General features: G+C 44.0%; 1 protein-coding gene across 1 annotated transcript in view; it reads left to right on the forward strand.

Moving 5' to 3' along the window:
• Window positions 1-17706, forward strand: part of KIAA0319L (KIAA0319 like) — a 99141-nt gene that overhangs the window by 65847 nt on the left and 15588 nt on the right. The window contains exons 6-15 of the mRNA XM_068964193.1: window positions 689-776; window positions 2183-2275; window positions 4034-4166; window positions 7171-7399; window positions 10441-10564; window positions 11307-11439; window positions 13263-13411; window positions 14455-14606; window positions 14958-15096; window positions 16640-16799. Of these exons, the coding sequence (XP_068820294.1) occupies window positions 689-776; window positions 2183-2275; window positions 4034-4166; window positions 7171-7399; window positions 10441-10564; window positions 11307-11439; window positions 13263-13411; window positions 14455-14606; window positions 14958-15096; window positions 16640-16799 (1400 nt within the window). The remainder of the gene's footprint in view (window positions 1-688; window positions 777-2182; window positions 2276-4033; window positions 4167-7170; window positions 7400-10440; window positions 10565-11306; window positions 11440-13262; window positions 13412-14454; window positions 14607-14957; window positions 15097-16639; window positions 16800-17706) is intronic.

A 17706-nucleotide genomic window follows, 5' to 3' on the forward strand; every position in this document is an offset into this window, starting at 1 on the left:
ATGCTAAATGAATCGAAGAAAGAACAATAAAAAATTTGATACATACTGGTGAAATAATGAGCTCCTTGAAGGTGGGGACCTTGCCTTATTCATCTCCAAACCCCAAGCCTAGAACAATGACCATATATAATGGTTCTCAATAAATGTTTCCTGAACAAATGAACTGTTTGTAGCTCTTTTTTGTGTGTGTGTGTGGTAAAAGATTAGAAGGATATAAGAAAAATATGATTAATTGGGGTATTAGGACAATGGGGTTGTGGGATTTTGTTGTTGTTGTTATGTTCATACAGTTAGTAGAAATCAGGAGGGGAAAATATTCAGATATTTGAGAGCTATTGGGTGTTTTTACAAAATATTTTTCTTTGCAGAGTTGATTGTTTTAATTTCATAACTGAAGTAGGATGGTTGGGCCCTTACTGTTCTTCTGAAAAGAAAATGGGAGTACAGAGATACTGAAATCCCTTCTGTTGTTCAGTCAGCTAGTAATAAGGTTCGCATTAAAAGCTATGGGTTTTCAGTTTCTAATTCATTGTTTCATCTCTTTAGCTAGTTACTTTCTCCATTTTGGAAATGGTGCAAGAACAGGAATATGCAAGAATCAGCATTGAAAAATTTAGAAATATGTGTTATTTTAAATATAATTGCTGCTGTTTGTGGTTTTCTAAAAGATCTTCTCTCACTTCTGCAGCTCACTCCAGGCCTGTATGAATTCAAAGTGATTGTAGATGGTCAGAATGCTCACGGGGAAGGCTACGTAAATGTGACAGTGAAACCAGGTATGTTTCCCAGCCCCAGCCCTGTCTCCATTGCTCCCTCTGCAGGATTCTCAAGGAGATGGAGATTTAACTTCAAGGGTCTTAAATTCTCATTCCTTTTTGGTAATATATTTACGTATTGGGCAATTGCTAGTTCAGTGGAATAAAAGGTTAGCCTGGCAAAGTGTATGTAGTTTGATTCTAATTGGCATACCTCGCTGGGCAGGATAAAGTTGGTCACATGGCCCACAGTGTTGTGTGGCCTATCTACTTGAGAATTACTTCTCCAAGTGGGTCATGCTGAGAGAGGACCATGTGTGGTAATTAAGAGACACAGGAAAGGCAGGGGCCTGGGAGAAGCAAGCATAAAGTGGCAGGCTCTGTCTGATCTCTTTCCAGAAATGTGGGCCTTTGCACACAGAATTCCTCCTTTAAACCCTGCCAGTCCTCTTTTACCTTGGGAGCCAAATCTCATCCTTCTTTTCAAGTGATCCGCTAGGGCTTGTCTTGTGGTTCAGCAGGTGAAGAATCCGTCTGCAGTGCGGGAGACCCGGGTTCAATCCCTGCGTTGGGAAGATCCCCTGGAAAAGGGAAAGGCTGCCCACTCCAGTATTCTGGCCTGGAGAATTCCACGGACTGTATAGTCCATGGGGTTGCAAAGAGTCGGACCGACTGAGTGACTTTCACTTTCATTGGTAGATTACAGTGCATTATCAAGGTATCTTGTTTCGCCTTTCCAGGAAAACTTGCGGGTAGTTGGAAAGTGTCACATACATTGGCACAGACTCTTGATACTGTTTTCTGTCTTTGTAGGTGAAAGGTATCTTTTCCTTCCTTGAACTTTGTAGCCAAAGTAATCCCTTCACCTTCTTAAAAATGTGTTAAGCGTAAAGACTGTTTGGTCATTTCTCAAAGAGGAGGCTGCTGGGTTTGTAGCTCACATTCATGAGAGTGGACTGAAGTGTGTTACCTTCCCAGCACTCAGCCCTAATAATCTCACACACAGTCAGCTCAGGAATGGTGGAGAAATCACTCATTATTTTTTTCACATAGTCTGTGCCAGGAGATAGTTTGCTTGCCAAGTCCTTTATTGCACAAAGCTTGTTTGTTGTCCACCTCTATTCAGCTTGCCTGAAAGCAGTCAGTTGCTGCTATAGTCCTTACAATATACCAGTTAGTGCATGAGCATTGAAAGTATGCACAGGGCATGGCCTTAGCCATCGTCAGGTTTCTAAGAGGTTTTAACAATCCCAGGTGTCTTAGGTTAGAACGTCAGCTTGATCTTGTGACTTTCCCATTTGGCGGTGCTCAGCTATCCAGTTATGTAATGGAAACTGACATATAGTGCACTCAGATATGACTTGCTTCTCCTATGATACAACTTATGAAGCCCTTCTTCCAGTTTCTTGTGGGTCATGTTTTTGCAGAGCCCCGTAAGAATCGGCCTCCTGTTGCCATTGTGTCACCACAGTACCAGGAGATCTCTCTGCCGACCACTTCTACAGTCATTGACGGCAGCCGTGAGTACATGTCTCAGCATGATGTTTTAGAAGAGCATTCACTGTGTACTCTTGGAGCCAGCTGTGTCTGAATACTGTTTAGACCAGTCCTCTTGGCCATGCTAGGGAAGACCAACTATCTGAAGCAATCTATTAGGAAGTAAAAACTAGACAGGCCCTTTTTAAAATCCCCATGTGGACCAACTAAAGTTATAGTTCTTCTCTGAGATGGTAAGAAAGTAGTGTTATTCATGCACTTAGCGTTATATTAATTGAAGCTTGCTGATTTTAAATTTGCTTGCCTGGAGTTGCCATTCTTAGTTATGAAAACAAAGCTCCTTCCTATCTGTCATGGCAAGATAAGTACCTGAGAGTCTTGACAAAGAGCTCTCACTTAGCCGTCACTGCCTAACAAGATCCTTGTCTCAGTCTTCTGGAGGGACTCAGACTGTTCCCCCAACCTCTGCCTGGGTTCATTATTAACATTTTACCCTTCAGAGTAGTGTCACCCGATGGGTGACATGAGAGAATTTCTGGGTCTTGGCTGTGTGTGCACACAAGAGGTTCAGGCCTGTTACCTCGCCTGTCTTCGCCTGGCCTCTTTGAGACCCATCAAGGCCCAGTTACCCTGACTGTGTTGGCATCACCAGTGGTCTCTGGTGGAGGCAGTCCCTGCTTAGCAGAGGAGTCTCTAGCAAGGTTAAACTTTTCATGTAGATGGTTCTGGCAAGCAGAGGAGGATGGAAGAGTAGCAGGCCAAGAGGAGGAGACAGACCAGAATGAAACACTTGTGTGAGTGATAGAAAGAGTTCACGGAGTACCATTTATTTTATATTTTTGAATAGGACAAAGTTAAATGATATGTAAAGGTATACAGTGAAAAGAACCATTATCATCCCTTTCTCCCAACTGTCCAGTCTTCCTCCAGACAACCAATGGTATTATTTTATGCATCTTTCCAGAGATATTTTATGTGTTTATAAGAAAATGTACAGTCTGTGACAACACATTACACACCCAGTTTTGTACAATGCTTGTTTCTATATGTTGGAGAATTTTTCTGAATTAATACATGCAATACTTCTTCATTCTTTTTTTTCTTTTAATGATTACCTAACCTTCCATTATATGAATGTATAATTTCATTGTATAAATATATTCTTGTTTTCAGTCAATGTCTATTGATGACCATTTAAATTATTTTTGATTTGCTTTTAAAATAATATTACCATGAATAATCTTATAAGCATGATAGTTAACACAGATATTAAATGTTTTACAGATATATAACACAAGTGCAGGATTAAGTTCCTCGAAGAGGTATTGCAGGGGCAAAGATAAATTTTCCCAAATTGCTGTTTATAGAGGTTTCAATTTATGCTTCCACCATAACGTTATGAGGGGTCCTCTTCCCCCACACCTTTATCCATATAATCTGTTAGGAAATTTTGGTGTTTACCAATTAGCTAGGTTAAAAAGTGCTGTGCTACGTGTAAATTTCCTTTCCTTTTATTTTAAGTAGGTTGAGTATCACTTTTGATTTTACTTTTTATATAGTAGCATTTTAACCAGAGGTTGCCTGTGTTGGAGTCATTGGAAAACTACGCAGTGGAATATCCATAGAGAGGGAGAATGACCCAATAATCCTAGGAAAGAAACACTCGGGAGAGATAGTCTGTAATTTCATGAAGTTTTCCTAGTAGTTGGCCTGGTTTGTGTAAGCTGGATAAGTGCTGAGACACAGTACTCTCATGTAACTGCTATTTCTTTATGACCAAGAAAGCACTGATGATGATAAAATCGTCCAGTACCACTGGGAAGAACTTAAGGGACCTCTGAGAGAAAAGAAGATTTCTGAAGATACCGCCATATTAAAATTAAGTAAGCTCGTTCCTGGGAACTACACTTTCAGGTAAATTTGGATCCTTCAAGCTTACCATAGGCCATTTTTCCCCCCTTGTGAGTTTTACATTATTAAAAGAGTCACTCTGACAGATTTCAAAATTCCCTATAGAGTTGATTGATAATATAGCCTTTGGTTCCATTGGTTCTTTAAGCCATGTGGTGATTGTGGTCAAAACAGTGATAACTTTTTAGGGCAAAAGTCCTTGCATAATAGATCAGGATCCACACGGCTAATCCTTGTCAGAGTCATACTTGGCGTATATCCAAACCTTTTTATGGAATTTCTGTCATAAACTAGAAGGACCCATCTTCCTTTGCCTTTTCTCAGGAAAATTCTATAAGGAATCTACTCTCATCTCTTCCCTTTGGGAAATACTTCTTTAGCTTCTGATATCTCAAAATCCTTACTTTTGACTAATTATTCATTTGAATATAATTTGTAGGGTCTTTCTCTATTGGGGACTTTACAGAGAATATGATTCAGAGCCAGTTCTTTTGGGAACTAGCATTGACATACTAGATTGCGATTAGTGAGTATGAGGCTGATTCTAGAGTAATATTCCTTGTATTCTGCAAAGCACTTGTACTTGAGTGTCGCACAAACACCATATGTACACTATACTATCCTTATTTTACCGCTGAGAAAAAAGAGGCTAACTACTGACTTCTCTGAGGTCACACAGCTAGAGCTGAAATGCAGATTTTCTAACCCCCAGGGTCAGGGCTCATTCTCTCTGCTCCTTGGCTTGACCTGTATGTGTTTTGTCTCTGCTTCCTTGAGTGCTCTTCTCAGTCTTTCAGGGCTCTGCCTCTCTTTAAGGACCTCCTCCATTTTCAGCGAGGCTCTTGGAGATCCCTTCAGAGAGGAGCAGTTTCTATTCCCTGTTACACTCAGTATCTCGGTGTGGTGCTCGCCACGGTGCAGCAGCTTGTTCACAGGTGTCTGTCCTCCCCGCTGGACCTGAGATTAGTCACATTTGAGACACTACCAGAGATGCAGCAAGGACCTAGCACAGCACCTGCCATGTAAATAAATAAACGAGTCTGACTTATCAGCACTCTCACTGACTCCAGACTTCAAGTGAATGAAGGGTAGCTGCCATTGCAGCAACATAGGAGCCTTCTCATTGGCTTAAAATGGAAATACGAGTTGGTTTTTGCCTTGAATTTCTAATATAGAAACTTTAATATTTATGGAATTTAGCCTGGGCCATGTGATCCTTTTTGAAATAGTAACAAAAATAGCTACTGCTTTTTGCACACTTACTGTGTCTTTAGTACTATTTGGAGCTCTTTCCACACAGTAGCTCATTTAATCCTTGTAACTGATATTATAATTATTCTTATTTTACGGATTAGGAAATACAGTCACAAAGAGGTTAAGTAACTTGCCCAAGGTCACATAGGCTGCTGACTCAAGTCTAAGCTTTTAACACAGCGTTATAACACTGTGTACCTGGAGCATTTCAGGAGAACGGGTTACTGGGTGCAATTCTGTTTTTCCAAGCCTCAGTCCGTAAAATGATGGGATTGGGTTTGACTAGCATTAAGGTCCAATTTGTTTGATTCCACTTGCCTTTTCTTGTCCCCTGCTTTTACGTGGTGGTGGCCTCTTTCCCCAGCCCTGTGGTCAGCTGCTGTTTGATTCCAGGATTTTTACACACAAGCCAGGGACTGTCTAAGGTGAAAGTCAGAGTAATGGGCATTTGCCATTTTGCATCTGTCTATAACTTGCTTTTGTTCCGAAAGAGAAGACAAATAAGATGTTTAAAAAAAAAACAAAACTGAAAACAGGGAAACTGGAAAAAGAGGACAACTTACATGGATTTTTCTTTTCCGAGTATTTGCTGATTTGTGTGTGATGTTTTTGTGCTTTTTCTCAAGGCTGTAATATCAGAAATCCCCTTAAGACCATAGGTAAAAAGTGAGATTGTGGGATTAAAAACCCACAGATGTCTGGCTCTTTCTGTGGCCGGTGGTGAGATTTAAACAAACGACATGTCTTTTATATGCTTTTCCTCTTTCTGTCAGCAAAATGGAAGGAGCCCAAACCTCCTTGCTTGCTTATGCTCACATTTTGAGGTGGCAAGAGAAGCTTTAGGCTGTTCAGCTGGAAGGCATCATTTAGGTAAAAGCCTGCTCTTATAAATGAACATTTTTTTTTTCTCTTGCAAATTCTCTTTCACACTGGCACAAACTGTGGGACTGTTGCGTAGGAGATTCATTTCCATCTCAGGCTCCCATCTTACTGGAGCCAGCCTTCCCGGTCCATCCTAGAGGCTGTCTGCCCAGGAAGTCCATTCTCGCGCTGTGTACACAGCCAAAACAGGATGATGGGAGGAGAGCCTGCTGCAGTCAGAGCTTGCTTTATTTAGTGTAGCATCTTTGAACCTCATAGGGATAGGAGCTGGGAATTACTGCTTCTTAAGACTTGGTTCTGGGCTTTGGAGTCAGAGCACTGGGCTTGCACCTTGACTCACTGTTTAGCTCTGGGCAGGTTTCTTAACCTCTTAAAGACTTGTATAATTGTGAGATTGATGATACCTCTTTCTGTATGGTTGTTGGGAGAGCCAGATCAGACAGTGCTTGGAAAGGTCCCAGCCATGGACACAGGTAGGCAGCAGAGTGAAACGGTGTAGAGATATATTGTCTAGATTTAGATCCTGACTCCACTACTATCAAGCTTTCAAGCTTGGGCAAGTTACTTTTCCTCTCTCTGCCTTGGTCTCCTCTTGTGTATAGGGGTGAAATAAGGACAGTACTTTATAGAGCTGTTGTGAGGATTAAGTGAGATGCAAAGTGCTTAGAACAGTGCCTGCCACACAGTAAACTCTCAGTCAGTCTTAGCTTCTAGCATTATCCTAACTCTCCAAAAAGAGTGGGTTAGAATTGATTGCCACCTGGTAACCCTGCCACATTGCTGTTTCTTAGCCTTGAGTTCCAGTTCTTCCATGTTTATTCCTCCCTCTTTAAGCCCATCCCTGACAGTACTTCTCTCTCTGTCCTGACAGCTTGACTGTAGTAGACTCTGATGGAGCTACCAACTCTACCACTGCAAGCCTGACTGTGAACAAGGCTGTGGACTACCCCCCTGTGGCCAATGCAGGCCCCAACCAAGTGATCACTCTGCCCCAGAACTCCATCACCCTCTTTGGGAACCAGAGCACTGATGATCATGGCATCACCAGCTATGAGTGGTCGCTCAGCCCGAACAGCAAGGGGAAGGTGATGGAGATGCAGGTAGGAAGGAAGAGCACCTGTCTTTTCTTGCCCAGGGAAATTAGAGCTGCTGGACTGGGTCACCCATCCAAGGCTTATTTTTCTCCATCTTAATAACGAAAGTCAGATTAGTACATAGAACATTGATTTTTTTTTTTTTTAAAGAAAGGTTACAGGGCCTTCAGTTAACCCATTAGCAAAAACTTTTATCTTAAATATTTAGTGTTAGAGGAAAAGACTGATAGCTGTTCTTGGATAATTTCAGGGAGTCAAATTCTTTAGAAACTGCAAGGGTACAAACCTTTTTTTTTAATCAAATTTTTTTTGGCGTATAGTTGCTTAACAATGTTGGGTTAGTTTCTGCTGAAGAGTGCACATTTTGAAAGCGAAAGTAAAAGTCGCTCAGTCATGTCCAACTCTTTGCGACCCCATGGACTATACAGTCTACAGAATTCTCCAGGCCAGAATGCTGGAGTGGTTAGCCTTCCCCTTCTCCAGGGGATCTTCCCAACCCAGAGATCGAACCCAGGGCTGTCTGCAGGTCACACTGCGTGCCTGCATTGTGGGAGACCTGGGTTTGATCTCTGGATTGGTAAGTTCCCCTGAAGGAGGGCATGGCAACCCACTCCAATATTCTTGGCTGGACAGTTCCCATGAACAGAGGAGCCTGGTGGCCTACAGCCCGTGGGGTCACAAAGAGTCAGACACGGCTGAGCGACTAAGCACAGCACAGCACATCTTAGTGAGCTCTGTGAAAAACTGGAGTAGATTGCCTGACTGGATTGTGAGCATCTTCTCTCTGAAGATATTGAAGAAGAGGCTAGGTCAGTCGACAGGCAGGTGACTAAGTGAAGAAAAGTGGATGTGGCAAACTGGACACCATAAGCCCTGACTAAGGGCTCAGCAGCCCCTCAAGTTGGACTGGTTGCTGCCACTTTGGAGTACGGTCCCAGGGTTGTCAGAGCCTCCAGCTTTTCAAGAGAAGACAAGTCTAGACTTTTACATGAAATTTTCCAACTTTTAAGACCCTAAGACCAAATAAAATGCCTGCAAGCTGGATTCAGCCCAGAGGCTGCTAGGTTTTGCCAACTGTTTTAGAAGTTCCTGCATTGGCAGTTGGCTCTAAATTATCTGTAATATCCCTTCTGACACTCAGGAGTCTTAGGTTTTCATGTTTGAGGCATGACTTAAAGCTCACGTTTCATCCGGCTTTAGTTTAAGTATTATATGAGGTTTCTCTGCTGTCGCAGAATCTGTTCAGACCTGTAAGGGGACAGCACAGCATTACAAAGTATCTTGAGTTGTTGCTGCCATGTTTTATTGAGGCAGCTTTGTTAAGCATCACACTTTGTTAGAACATTGTTTTTTAAATTGTGTTGTTTTGTTATATGTTCATGGTCTTTTTTTTGGCTTGAGTCATAGAAATGGATCTTGGTTATCTCTGCACATTTTCCTGTACTCCCTTCCCTCGTGAGCGCTCTGACTTTATTTGAAACTGTTGCTATGTCAGAGGTTTATTCCCTTGAAGGGTCAAGCCTTTTTAACAAGATGTTCCAAAGTGTCTGGTTCAGTTCAGTTCAGTCGCTCAGTCGTGTCCGACTCTTTGTGACCCTATGAATCGCAGCACGCCAGGCCTCCCTGTCCATCATCATCTCCTAGAGTTCACTCAGACTCACGTCCATCGAGTCGGTGATGCCATTCAGCCATCTCATCCTGTCGTCCCCTTCTCCTCCTGCCCCCGATCCCTCCCAGCATCAAAGTCTTTTCCAATGAGTCAACTCTTCGCATGAGGTGGCTAAAGTACTGGAGCTTCAGCTTTAGCATCATTCCTTCCAAAAAAATCCCAGCGCTGATCTCCTTCAGAATGGACTGGTTGGATCTCCTTGCAGTCCAAGGGACTCTCAAGAGTCTTCTCCAACACCACACTTCAAAAGCATCAATTCTTCGGTGCTTGGCCTTCTTCACAGTCCAACTCTCACATCCATACATGATTACTGGAAAAACCATAGCCTTGACTAGACGGACCTTAGTCGGCAAAGTAATGTCTCTGCTTTTGAATATACTATCTAGGTTGGTCATAACTTTTCTTCCAAGGAGTAAGCGTCTTTTAATTTCATGGCTGCATGGAGCCCAAAAACATAAAGTCTGACACTGTTTCCACTGTTTCCCCATCTATTTCCCATGAAGTGATGGGACCAGATGCCATGATCTTTTCACTCTCCTCTTTCACTTTCATCAAGAGGCTTTTTAGTTCCTCTTCACTTTCTGCCATAAGGGTGGTGTCATCTGCATATCTGAGGTTATTGATATTTCTCCCGGCAATCTTGATTCCAGCTTGTGTTTCTTCCAGTCCAGTGTTTCTCATGATGTACTCTGCATATAAGTTAAAGAAGCAGGGTGACAATTTCCAGCCCTGACGCACTCCTTTTCCTATTTGGAACCAGTCTGTTGTTCCATGTCCAGTTCTAACTGTTGCTTCCTGACCTGCAAACAGATTTCTCAAGAGGCAGGTCAGATGGTTTGGTATGCCCATCTCTTTCAGAATTTTCCACAGTTTATTGTGATCCACACAGTCAAAGGCTTTGGCATAGTCAATAAAACAGAAATAGATGTTTTTCTGGAACTCTCTTTTTCGATGATTCAGCGGATGTTGGCAACTTGATCTCTGGTTCCTCTGCCTTTTCTAAAACCAGCTTGAACATCAGGAAGTTCACGGTTCACGTATTGCTGAAGCCTGGCTTGGAGAATTTTGAGCATTACTTTACTAGCATGTGAAATGAGTGCAATTGTGCGGTAGTTTGAGCATTCTTTGGCATTGCCTTTCTTTGGGATTGGAATGAAGACTGACCTTTTCCAGTCCTGTGGCCACTGCTGAGTTTTCCAAATTTGTTGGCATATTGAGTGCAGCACTTTCACAGTGTCTGGTTGAGTATTCACCAATTGGGAGGTGGTGGCCCAGTACCAACCTAGGTTTAAAAAACTGGGTAGATGATGTAGACCAGAGAAGGATTTACCATATGATGTGATTTTGAGAGTCCACTTCTCTGTATTTATTCATTCAGGGGGTTAGGACACCGACCCTGCAGCTCTCTGCCATGCAAGAGGGAGACTATACTTACCAGCTCACGGTGACTGATACAATAGGGCAGCAGGCCACCGCTCAGGTGACTGTTATTGTGCAGCCTGGTAAGTTCTGACCTTGCGGCAGGCTCTTCTGTTGGCTGGTCCTTTGACCGTTGGGTGAGAAGAGGGCTTGGGTTCTGAGCTATATGAGGGTAGAAATGGGAGTTACCAATCTACCATCCCCCTGGCAACTTCGACTGTCCATTCCCCTGGTGCCTTCTTCATGGGTACAGAGAAAGAGCATTTCACAGCCTCATTTGTGCCCTTGCTCTTGGCTGGTTACTGTGCCTTCATGGGGAGCCAGCAGATTGTCTCTGCCATCCCCAATCCTACCATATCCTTTTTTTTTTTCTTTTGACCCACCTTAACAATTTGCAGGATCTCAGTTCCTCGACCAGGGATTGAACCCAGGCCACAGCAGTGAAATCCTAACAGACCTAGACCACTAGGGAACTCCTTCTACCATATCCTTTAAGGGCCAGCTTAAAGCCCACTTCCTCAAAAAAGCCCTGCCTTATCCCTCAGGCCCTTTCATTTAAAACTCCTGTAGCATTATACTTCAAATTTAGCATGGCGCTGTAACTTCATTATGTTCTGCCATGTTCTTTCAGAGTTGTTTTATACGTTTTGGTCTTATATTCTTCATCGTGAGCTCCCTGACCGTACCCTTACCTCCTACAGTATCTGAAAGTTCTGTGGCTGGAGAGGCAGAGTCCTTGAGGCTTCCAGAACATATGTCCCAGTTGGTTCCTCTGTTTTCCCAGCTGGACTGCCTGCTTTTGACCTCCAAGTCTCTGTCTTCTAGAAAACAACAAGCCTCCACAGGCAGATGCAGGCCCAGATAAAGAGCTGACTCTTCCCGTGGATAGCACAACCCTGGATGGCAGCAAAAGCTCTGATGACCAGAAAATTATCTCATATCTTTGGGAAAAAACACAGTGAGTACTGACACGAAACCCTTGTGTTTGCAAAGGCACCAGACCTTTGAAGAGCTAGGTTTTACTTCCCTTTAAGAGTTTACTTTCTTATTAGCTTATCCAAGGGGGAATACTGAGAAAGAAATGTTTGCCGTCCCAAACTTCAGTTGTAAGAAAATGATATAATTTTTATAAGAAGGAAAGAGAATGCTTACCATCAACTGTCCCCAGGTAGTACTTTGTGGTTCTGGTGCTTTTACAGGTGCAATCTGTCTGCTGAAATGCATAGTTTAATTACACTTGAGAGGCAGGATGGAAGGGGTAATGGAGCAGAAAAGTACTGTTGCTCAAAATTAACTGAGTAAGGCTGGCAGGGGGGGATGGGGCAGAGCAGCTATTAAGGAGAATTGAAAATTCATCTACAAAATGAAAGCATTACTCTGTTATTGTTTCCTTGAAGACAACGGTTACCACTTAAGTTAGCCAGAGGCCAGAGGCCAAAGGCAGTAACTAAAATACTACTAATTAAATTGGAATTTCCTAATCGAACCATTCCTGGTTCTCAGTTTGTTTCATTTCCTTTAAGCCATAACAAATGGAACTCAGATTATATGCAAGATCCCACAGGAAGCAAAAGAATTCCAAGAAAGAGTTAAAAGCATTCTTAGTTTCCAAAGATAGCAGCCAAAGGAGAGACTGGGTTTTTTGGTTTTGGTTTTGACTGGGATGTTAGAGATGGGTGGGTAAGGGCTGTAATTTGACTTACAAAGCACTTGACTTATGATTGGTGAGTTGGAGTCTAGAAATTATTTTGCTTAGCTTTTGTTGTCTAGAAATTATTTTGCTTAGCTTTTGTTGTCTAGAAATTATTTTGCTTAGCTTTTGTTTCTTTCTTTTAGAGAACCTAATTTTCCTCAACCTAGAATGTTTTAATTATAACCGTCTGTTGAAGACACAGCAGATAAACCATTTATTTGAGTTTTATTGGTGTTTACAGCAGAAGTAATGCTTAACATGGCTTCTTGGAGGAGAATCTGTTTTAAGAGGGGTGGCGGGGGTCAGGGTTATACATTTAAAACAAGAGCAAAACCCTGCAAGTGTGTGGATTTCTCTGGCTGCCCCTCGGTGTTAGGAAGCTCTGAGGCTTTTGGCCCTGGAGCAGCAGGGCTGTCTGCTGTGTGTAGTGAGTGTTGTGCCTGCATGTTGGCGCAGAGCTCACTCCCCTGCTGCAGGCTCCTTGTGAGGCCACCGGGAACAAGGACGATATGGGCTTCTGGGTCCTCTGTGGCCCTTGTTTAGGAGCGGGAGGGAGTTTTGCTTATGCAGCTGCTATGGTAAGAAGAGGATGGTTTTTCCCTGAGTACTGTCTGCAGCCTTGGCCTATTTCCTCTCCCTGACTTTTCAGCAGGAGGAAATTTGGCATGTGATTAAAAAATGCATTTTGCTTCTTTGCTGGCAAGAGCTGAACCAACTACTGGGCCAGAGATGCTTTTCAGAAACATGACTCTTAAATCATTCTTTTGATCAGAGACCTGCTCAGAGTACTTTCTTCCTTTTGCAAACTGGAACAGCACAAAGTTTGAATGTTCTAGAAGCTCTCGTAAAGGATAAGGCTAAATGTGTCTGAAAGCAGGTGAATGGAATTTTCTGATCAGCAGGTAGCTTGTATTTTTGGGGCCAGATGACACTCTGTCCAAATGGAATATTTTTAAACATGCCCTCTTGAGGTGAAGGAAACAATAGTTCATGTCTTAGCTGAGGCAGTAATTCTCTGCTCCTGCTGAGTCGGGGACAGGAGAACAGTAGACAGGTGCAACTCCTCCCTCGGGTTTCTCTTTGTCTAGGGGACCTGACGGGGTACAGCTCGAGAATGCTAACAGCAGTGTCGCCACTGTGACTGGGCTGCAAGTGGGAACCTACGTGTTCACCTTGACCGTCAGAGATGAGAGGAACCTGCAAAGCCAGAGCTCTGTGAATGTCATTGTCAAAGAAGGTATATCTTGCCGCCTTGGGTTGGTACAGCTGCCTCTGGGTCAGATAAAGAATCCATCATCTCTTGTTTGTTTGAAGAATTGATTAGAGAAGAAAGGGGTAAAGGCAGCTGGTATTTGCTTTTCTAAAACAGTCTGATTGAGTGGCCTTTAAGGTAAATTTTAGCTCATTGTTTTCCCTCCCTCCCTTCTTCCCTCCTCAGGTGAATAGGAAGAGAATTAAGGATTTTTCCCTTTGCATTTTTATTTTATCTCTGCTGCTAAGTCCCCGGGTCTCTGTAACTCTCCTGCTAGCTACAGTGACACCTGCTGTCCAACCTTAGAATGACTGCCCTGCGCTATTGCTTCCTATGTTCCTCCTGGGAGCCTGCACACTGAGGCCAGCTTAACAGGAGTGGCTTAGCCTTGCTCTGGTTTGCAGGCACAGTGATCAGTGATGGTTTTGGGAGAGGCCCATAAGCTGATGGTAGGAAAAAGTATCAGATATGCAGATGACCCCCCCAATACAGTATCCTGAACTCAGTGAATAGAGAGCACACACTGAGTAAACAAAGCTGCAGGTAGGGCTCCGGGTAAGAGAAGTGTCTCTCTCCTTTTCCTCTATTAAAGTGCTAAGGAAGGAATCAAAAAAAGATGTTCAGAGAATAACATTTTAAGCCGCATTTTGAAGATAATATGTAGTATCAGCTGATGAAACCTGAACTTCAGGGCTTTAACCACGTTAGGCCTTTGTTTCCAGTCATCTTATGTCACCAAAGCAGAGAAATGGATCCCTTCCAGGGAGGCTGCTGTGAGGATCTGGGAGGAAACTGCACTTGCCTCTGCTGTGCAGGGTCGGGGAACATTTCTCTGGGCGGGACTGGAGCCACAGCCCTGTAGCACCGGTGGTGGTAACTCTGCACTGTTAATTGCTGGCATGGATAAGCACTTAAAACACTGCTTCAGTTGGGATGTTTTTGATGTTTAATTTCCTCACAAGCACCATGAAGAAACATTTCTTTTTTTCTGAATCATACATTTTTTTCAATGGTTTCTCTTTGTTTAGAAATGAACAAAGCACCTATAGCCAAGATAGCTGGGAATGTGGTGATTACCTTGCCCACGGACACAGCAGAGCTGGACGGTTCCAAGTCCTCAGATGACAAGGGAATAGTCAGCTACCTCTGGACTCGAGATGAGGGGAGCCCAGCAGCAGGGGTAAGTGTGCCAGGAGGCGGAGAGCTACACAGGTCAGGTGGTGAGATGAGGAGAGGAGTCTGAGTCAAGCACTCCAGGACCCGTTTTAACCAAGTAGTCTCTTGTGTCAAACCTGAATTGCTCTGAAATCAGGGAGATTGAATGGCTTGCCTAGGATCACCCCTCAAGCTTGTGTGGAACAGAACATGGTTCTGTCCTCTGATTCTCATCACTGCGGGTTGTGATGCCGTCACAGAACAAGAACTCAAAGCCGTCTACCCAGAGGGCGCTTAGCTATGACAGCGGCCGCTGACTCCCGTGAAAGGAATGTGGCTTTGCTCTGCAGCAGCGCCGTGTCGTTCCACCCCACAGGAGGTGTTAAATCGCTCTGATCACCACCCTGTCCTCTTTCTTTCCAACCTGGTCGAGGGAACCTACACGTTTCACCTGAAGGTGACTGACGCGAAGGGTGAGAGTGACGTAGACCGGACCACGGTGGAGGTGAAACCTGGTGAGTTCATTTAGTGAGGAGCCAGGGCAGAATTGCTGGATCAGCCCAGCAGGGCCTGGATCCTGAGACCCTTCCCCCAGCATGGACAGAGCCAGATGGCATATCCAGCTTTAAAACAATCTAGAATCCCCAAGCTAAGAACTCTGTAGAGACTCTCTGTTCCAGCAAGACCTCTCCTACGCACACAGAAATATGGACCTCCCCCTACTTAACTCAGATGGAGAAATAGAAACTCAGAGAGGGCAGGGCTTGCTCAGCTTCACACAGCCGTTGTGTCAGAGCCAGGCCTTTGGGCCCCTGTGCCAGCACTTTCTCCTCTCTGTGTGACTGATGACAGAGGGCTCAGGGTGCTTTGGGAATCTGAGCACAGGAATAACTTGAGTCATGATGTCTCATCAGCACCCAGCTGCAGAAAACAATTTATTTTTGTAAGTTGAGCCTCAGGCTTTATCTGACAACCCCCAGGGAAGGTAAAGTAACTGGTGTCCTTTACATTTTTCAGATTTGCAGAAACAAAATTTCTTTCTTAAATAGAACCATGTTTTTGTTTTGTTTCGAGGCTAATTTGGTATTAGGGAGGAAATGAGTACAGGGTGGGATAGAGTGTTATAAATTCCTGAGCATCTGATGAGAAGGTATAAACTCTCAACCTACTCTTTATTAGGATTAAGGCCAAGCTTATGTACAGATGTCTTAGAAGGGAAGGGATCTTGGCAGGTCTTCCAGTCCTTGCCCTACCTCTCTGAAGGACAACAGCCAAGACACGGTGAAGTCTCCTCTGTGTTAAAAATCACATCACAAATAGTCTCTGATTATGTGAATGATACATCAGGACAGACAAATGATGCATCAAGTGTGAAGAAGGTATTCTGAATAGTCACTTTTAACTTCCACATTTGGAACAGTCTTTAGGGCATAATCAAAAGTAAGACATAATGGTCTCACAGTTCTAGAGTTGTGAAAACATTGTCCTGCTGTGATGCTGTTTTAAGGAAATCCGTGTTTCCTGGCTGCCTGGATTTCCTTCGTGTTTATGGTTTTCAAACCTGTAGGGCAAGTGCATTCCCATTGGTAAGATTGTTGACATGGAAAATTTCCTTCCCATTGTTGCATACAAAGTACAGCAGTCACTGAAAGTCAGATTGGATCAGGAGAGATTGCTGGACACCCACCACTTGGTCTGGAGAGTTCAGGAAAGCCAGTTGGGCAGAGACTTTTAGAATAAACGTTGAAGCGTTCCTCTTTTCCCCACTTCCTTCACTAAACCCCATTGATTTGGACTGGGCCCCAGCACATGTGTGGTATTTCTCAGGTTAGTGGAGAGACCAGGAATGCTTCAGAAGCTCTCCAAGCCAGCCCCAGATTGCTGGGCTCAGGACAAAGCAATGGGGAGTTCACCACGGGGCCTTCCCATTTTGAAGGAAGTCACTTGCATTTCTGAATGCTCTCACCCCGTTCTCTCTTGGGCCAGAGCGCAGGCACAGTGGCAGGTCTGTTAACTCTCCTGCTTCTGAAGCCATGACTGATCCCACGTGCTTTCCAGATCCCAGGAAAAACAGCCTGGTGGAGATCATCTTGGATGTCAACGTCAGTCAGCTAACTGAGAGGCTGAAGGGGATGTTCATCCGCCAGATTGGGGTCCTCCTGGGGGTGCTGGACTCCGACATCATTGTGCAAAAGATTCAGCCGTACACGGAGCAGAGGTAGCTGGGCATGAATGGGGGGAGACAAGGAAAGACCAGGGGTCCCCGGGCTTCTTGACTGAGCTGATAAAGTAGTGTGGGTAGATAGAGAAGAGTGGGCCCTCTGACCAGGAATCACTCATGGTGTTCATTTCTTTAACGAAGAAGAAATATACTCTTTTAGGACAGGTCATGTGCTCGGTGCTAGACACTGCATCAGGTTACAAGGTCAGAAGAGGGCCATGATGTTTGACAACCGTGTTCTAGGAGGGGTGATGATCAACTAAATATATGACATCAATACACAGTGGCTTTGACAGAAGGCCAGTTGGAAGCAGATAGGGTAGGGGGTCCCCAGAAAAAAAGAATCGGGCTTTTCTTAACTTAAGCCATTTTTGGCTTAAGCCATTTTGTGATGTAAACCTGGCTACCGTGCTTGCCCTTGAGGTCTCACTAAGTAATGACCTTAAGGGAAGAAAGAATGCAGGAATGGGGAGTTCCCTGCTGGCCTAGTGGTTAGGATTCTAGGCTTTCTCCGCCATGGCCCAGGTTCAGTCCCTGGTTGGGAAACTGAGACCCCACGAGTCTTGCAGTGTGACAAAGCGGAGAAAGAATTCAGGACCCAGTGATTCTTCTCAGGGAAGAGAAGTAACAGTAGCAAAAATGATGAATCAGTTGTGAAGACTCCCAGTTCTGTTCCAGTGGTAAAGACAGCCTGAAGCCCTCATCCTCCAGATCAACTGGAACCTGAGGAGAGATATTGACCTTTTCTGAGCCTCATGATTTCAGTCAGCTAAAGCTTGGACTCTGTTGACCTATGTCCCAATTCTGTGCTGAATTCTCTGCTCAAGCCCCTTCATGAATGTGCATGTCCCCTTGGCTTAAAACTTCCCCAGTTTTGCCATCTAGGGAGACACTGCTTTGGGAA

The sequence above is a fragment of the Capricornis sumatraensis genome, chromosome 2 (genome assembly GCF_032405125.1).
Source record: "Capricornis sumatraensis isolate serow.1 chromosome 2, serow.2, whole genome shotgun sequence".
Taxonomy (NCBI): Eukaryota; Metazoa; Chordata; class Mammalia; order Artiodactyla; family Bovidae; genus Capricornis; species Capricornis sumatraensis.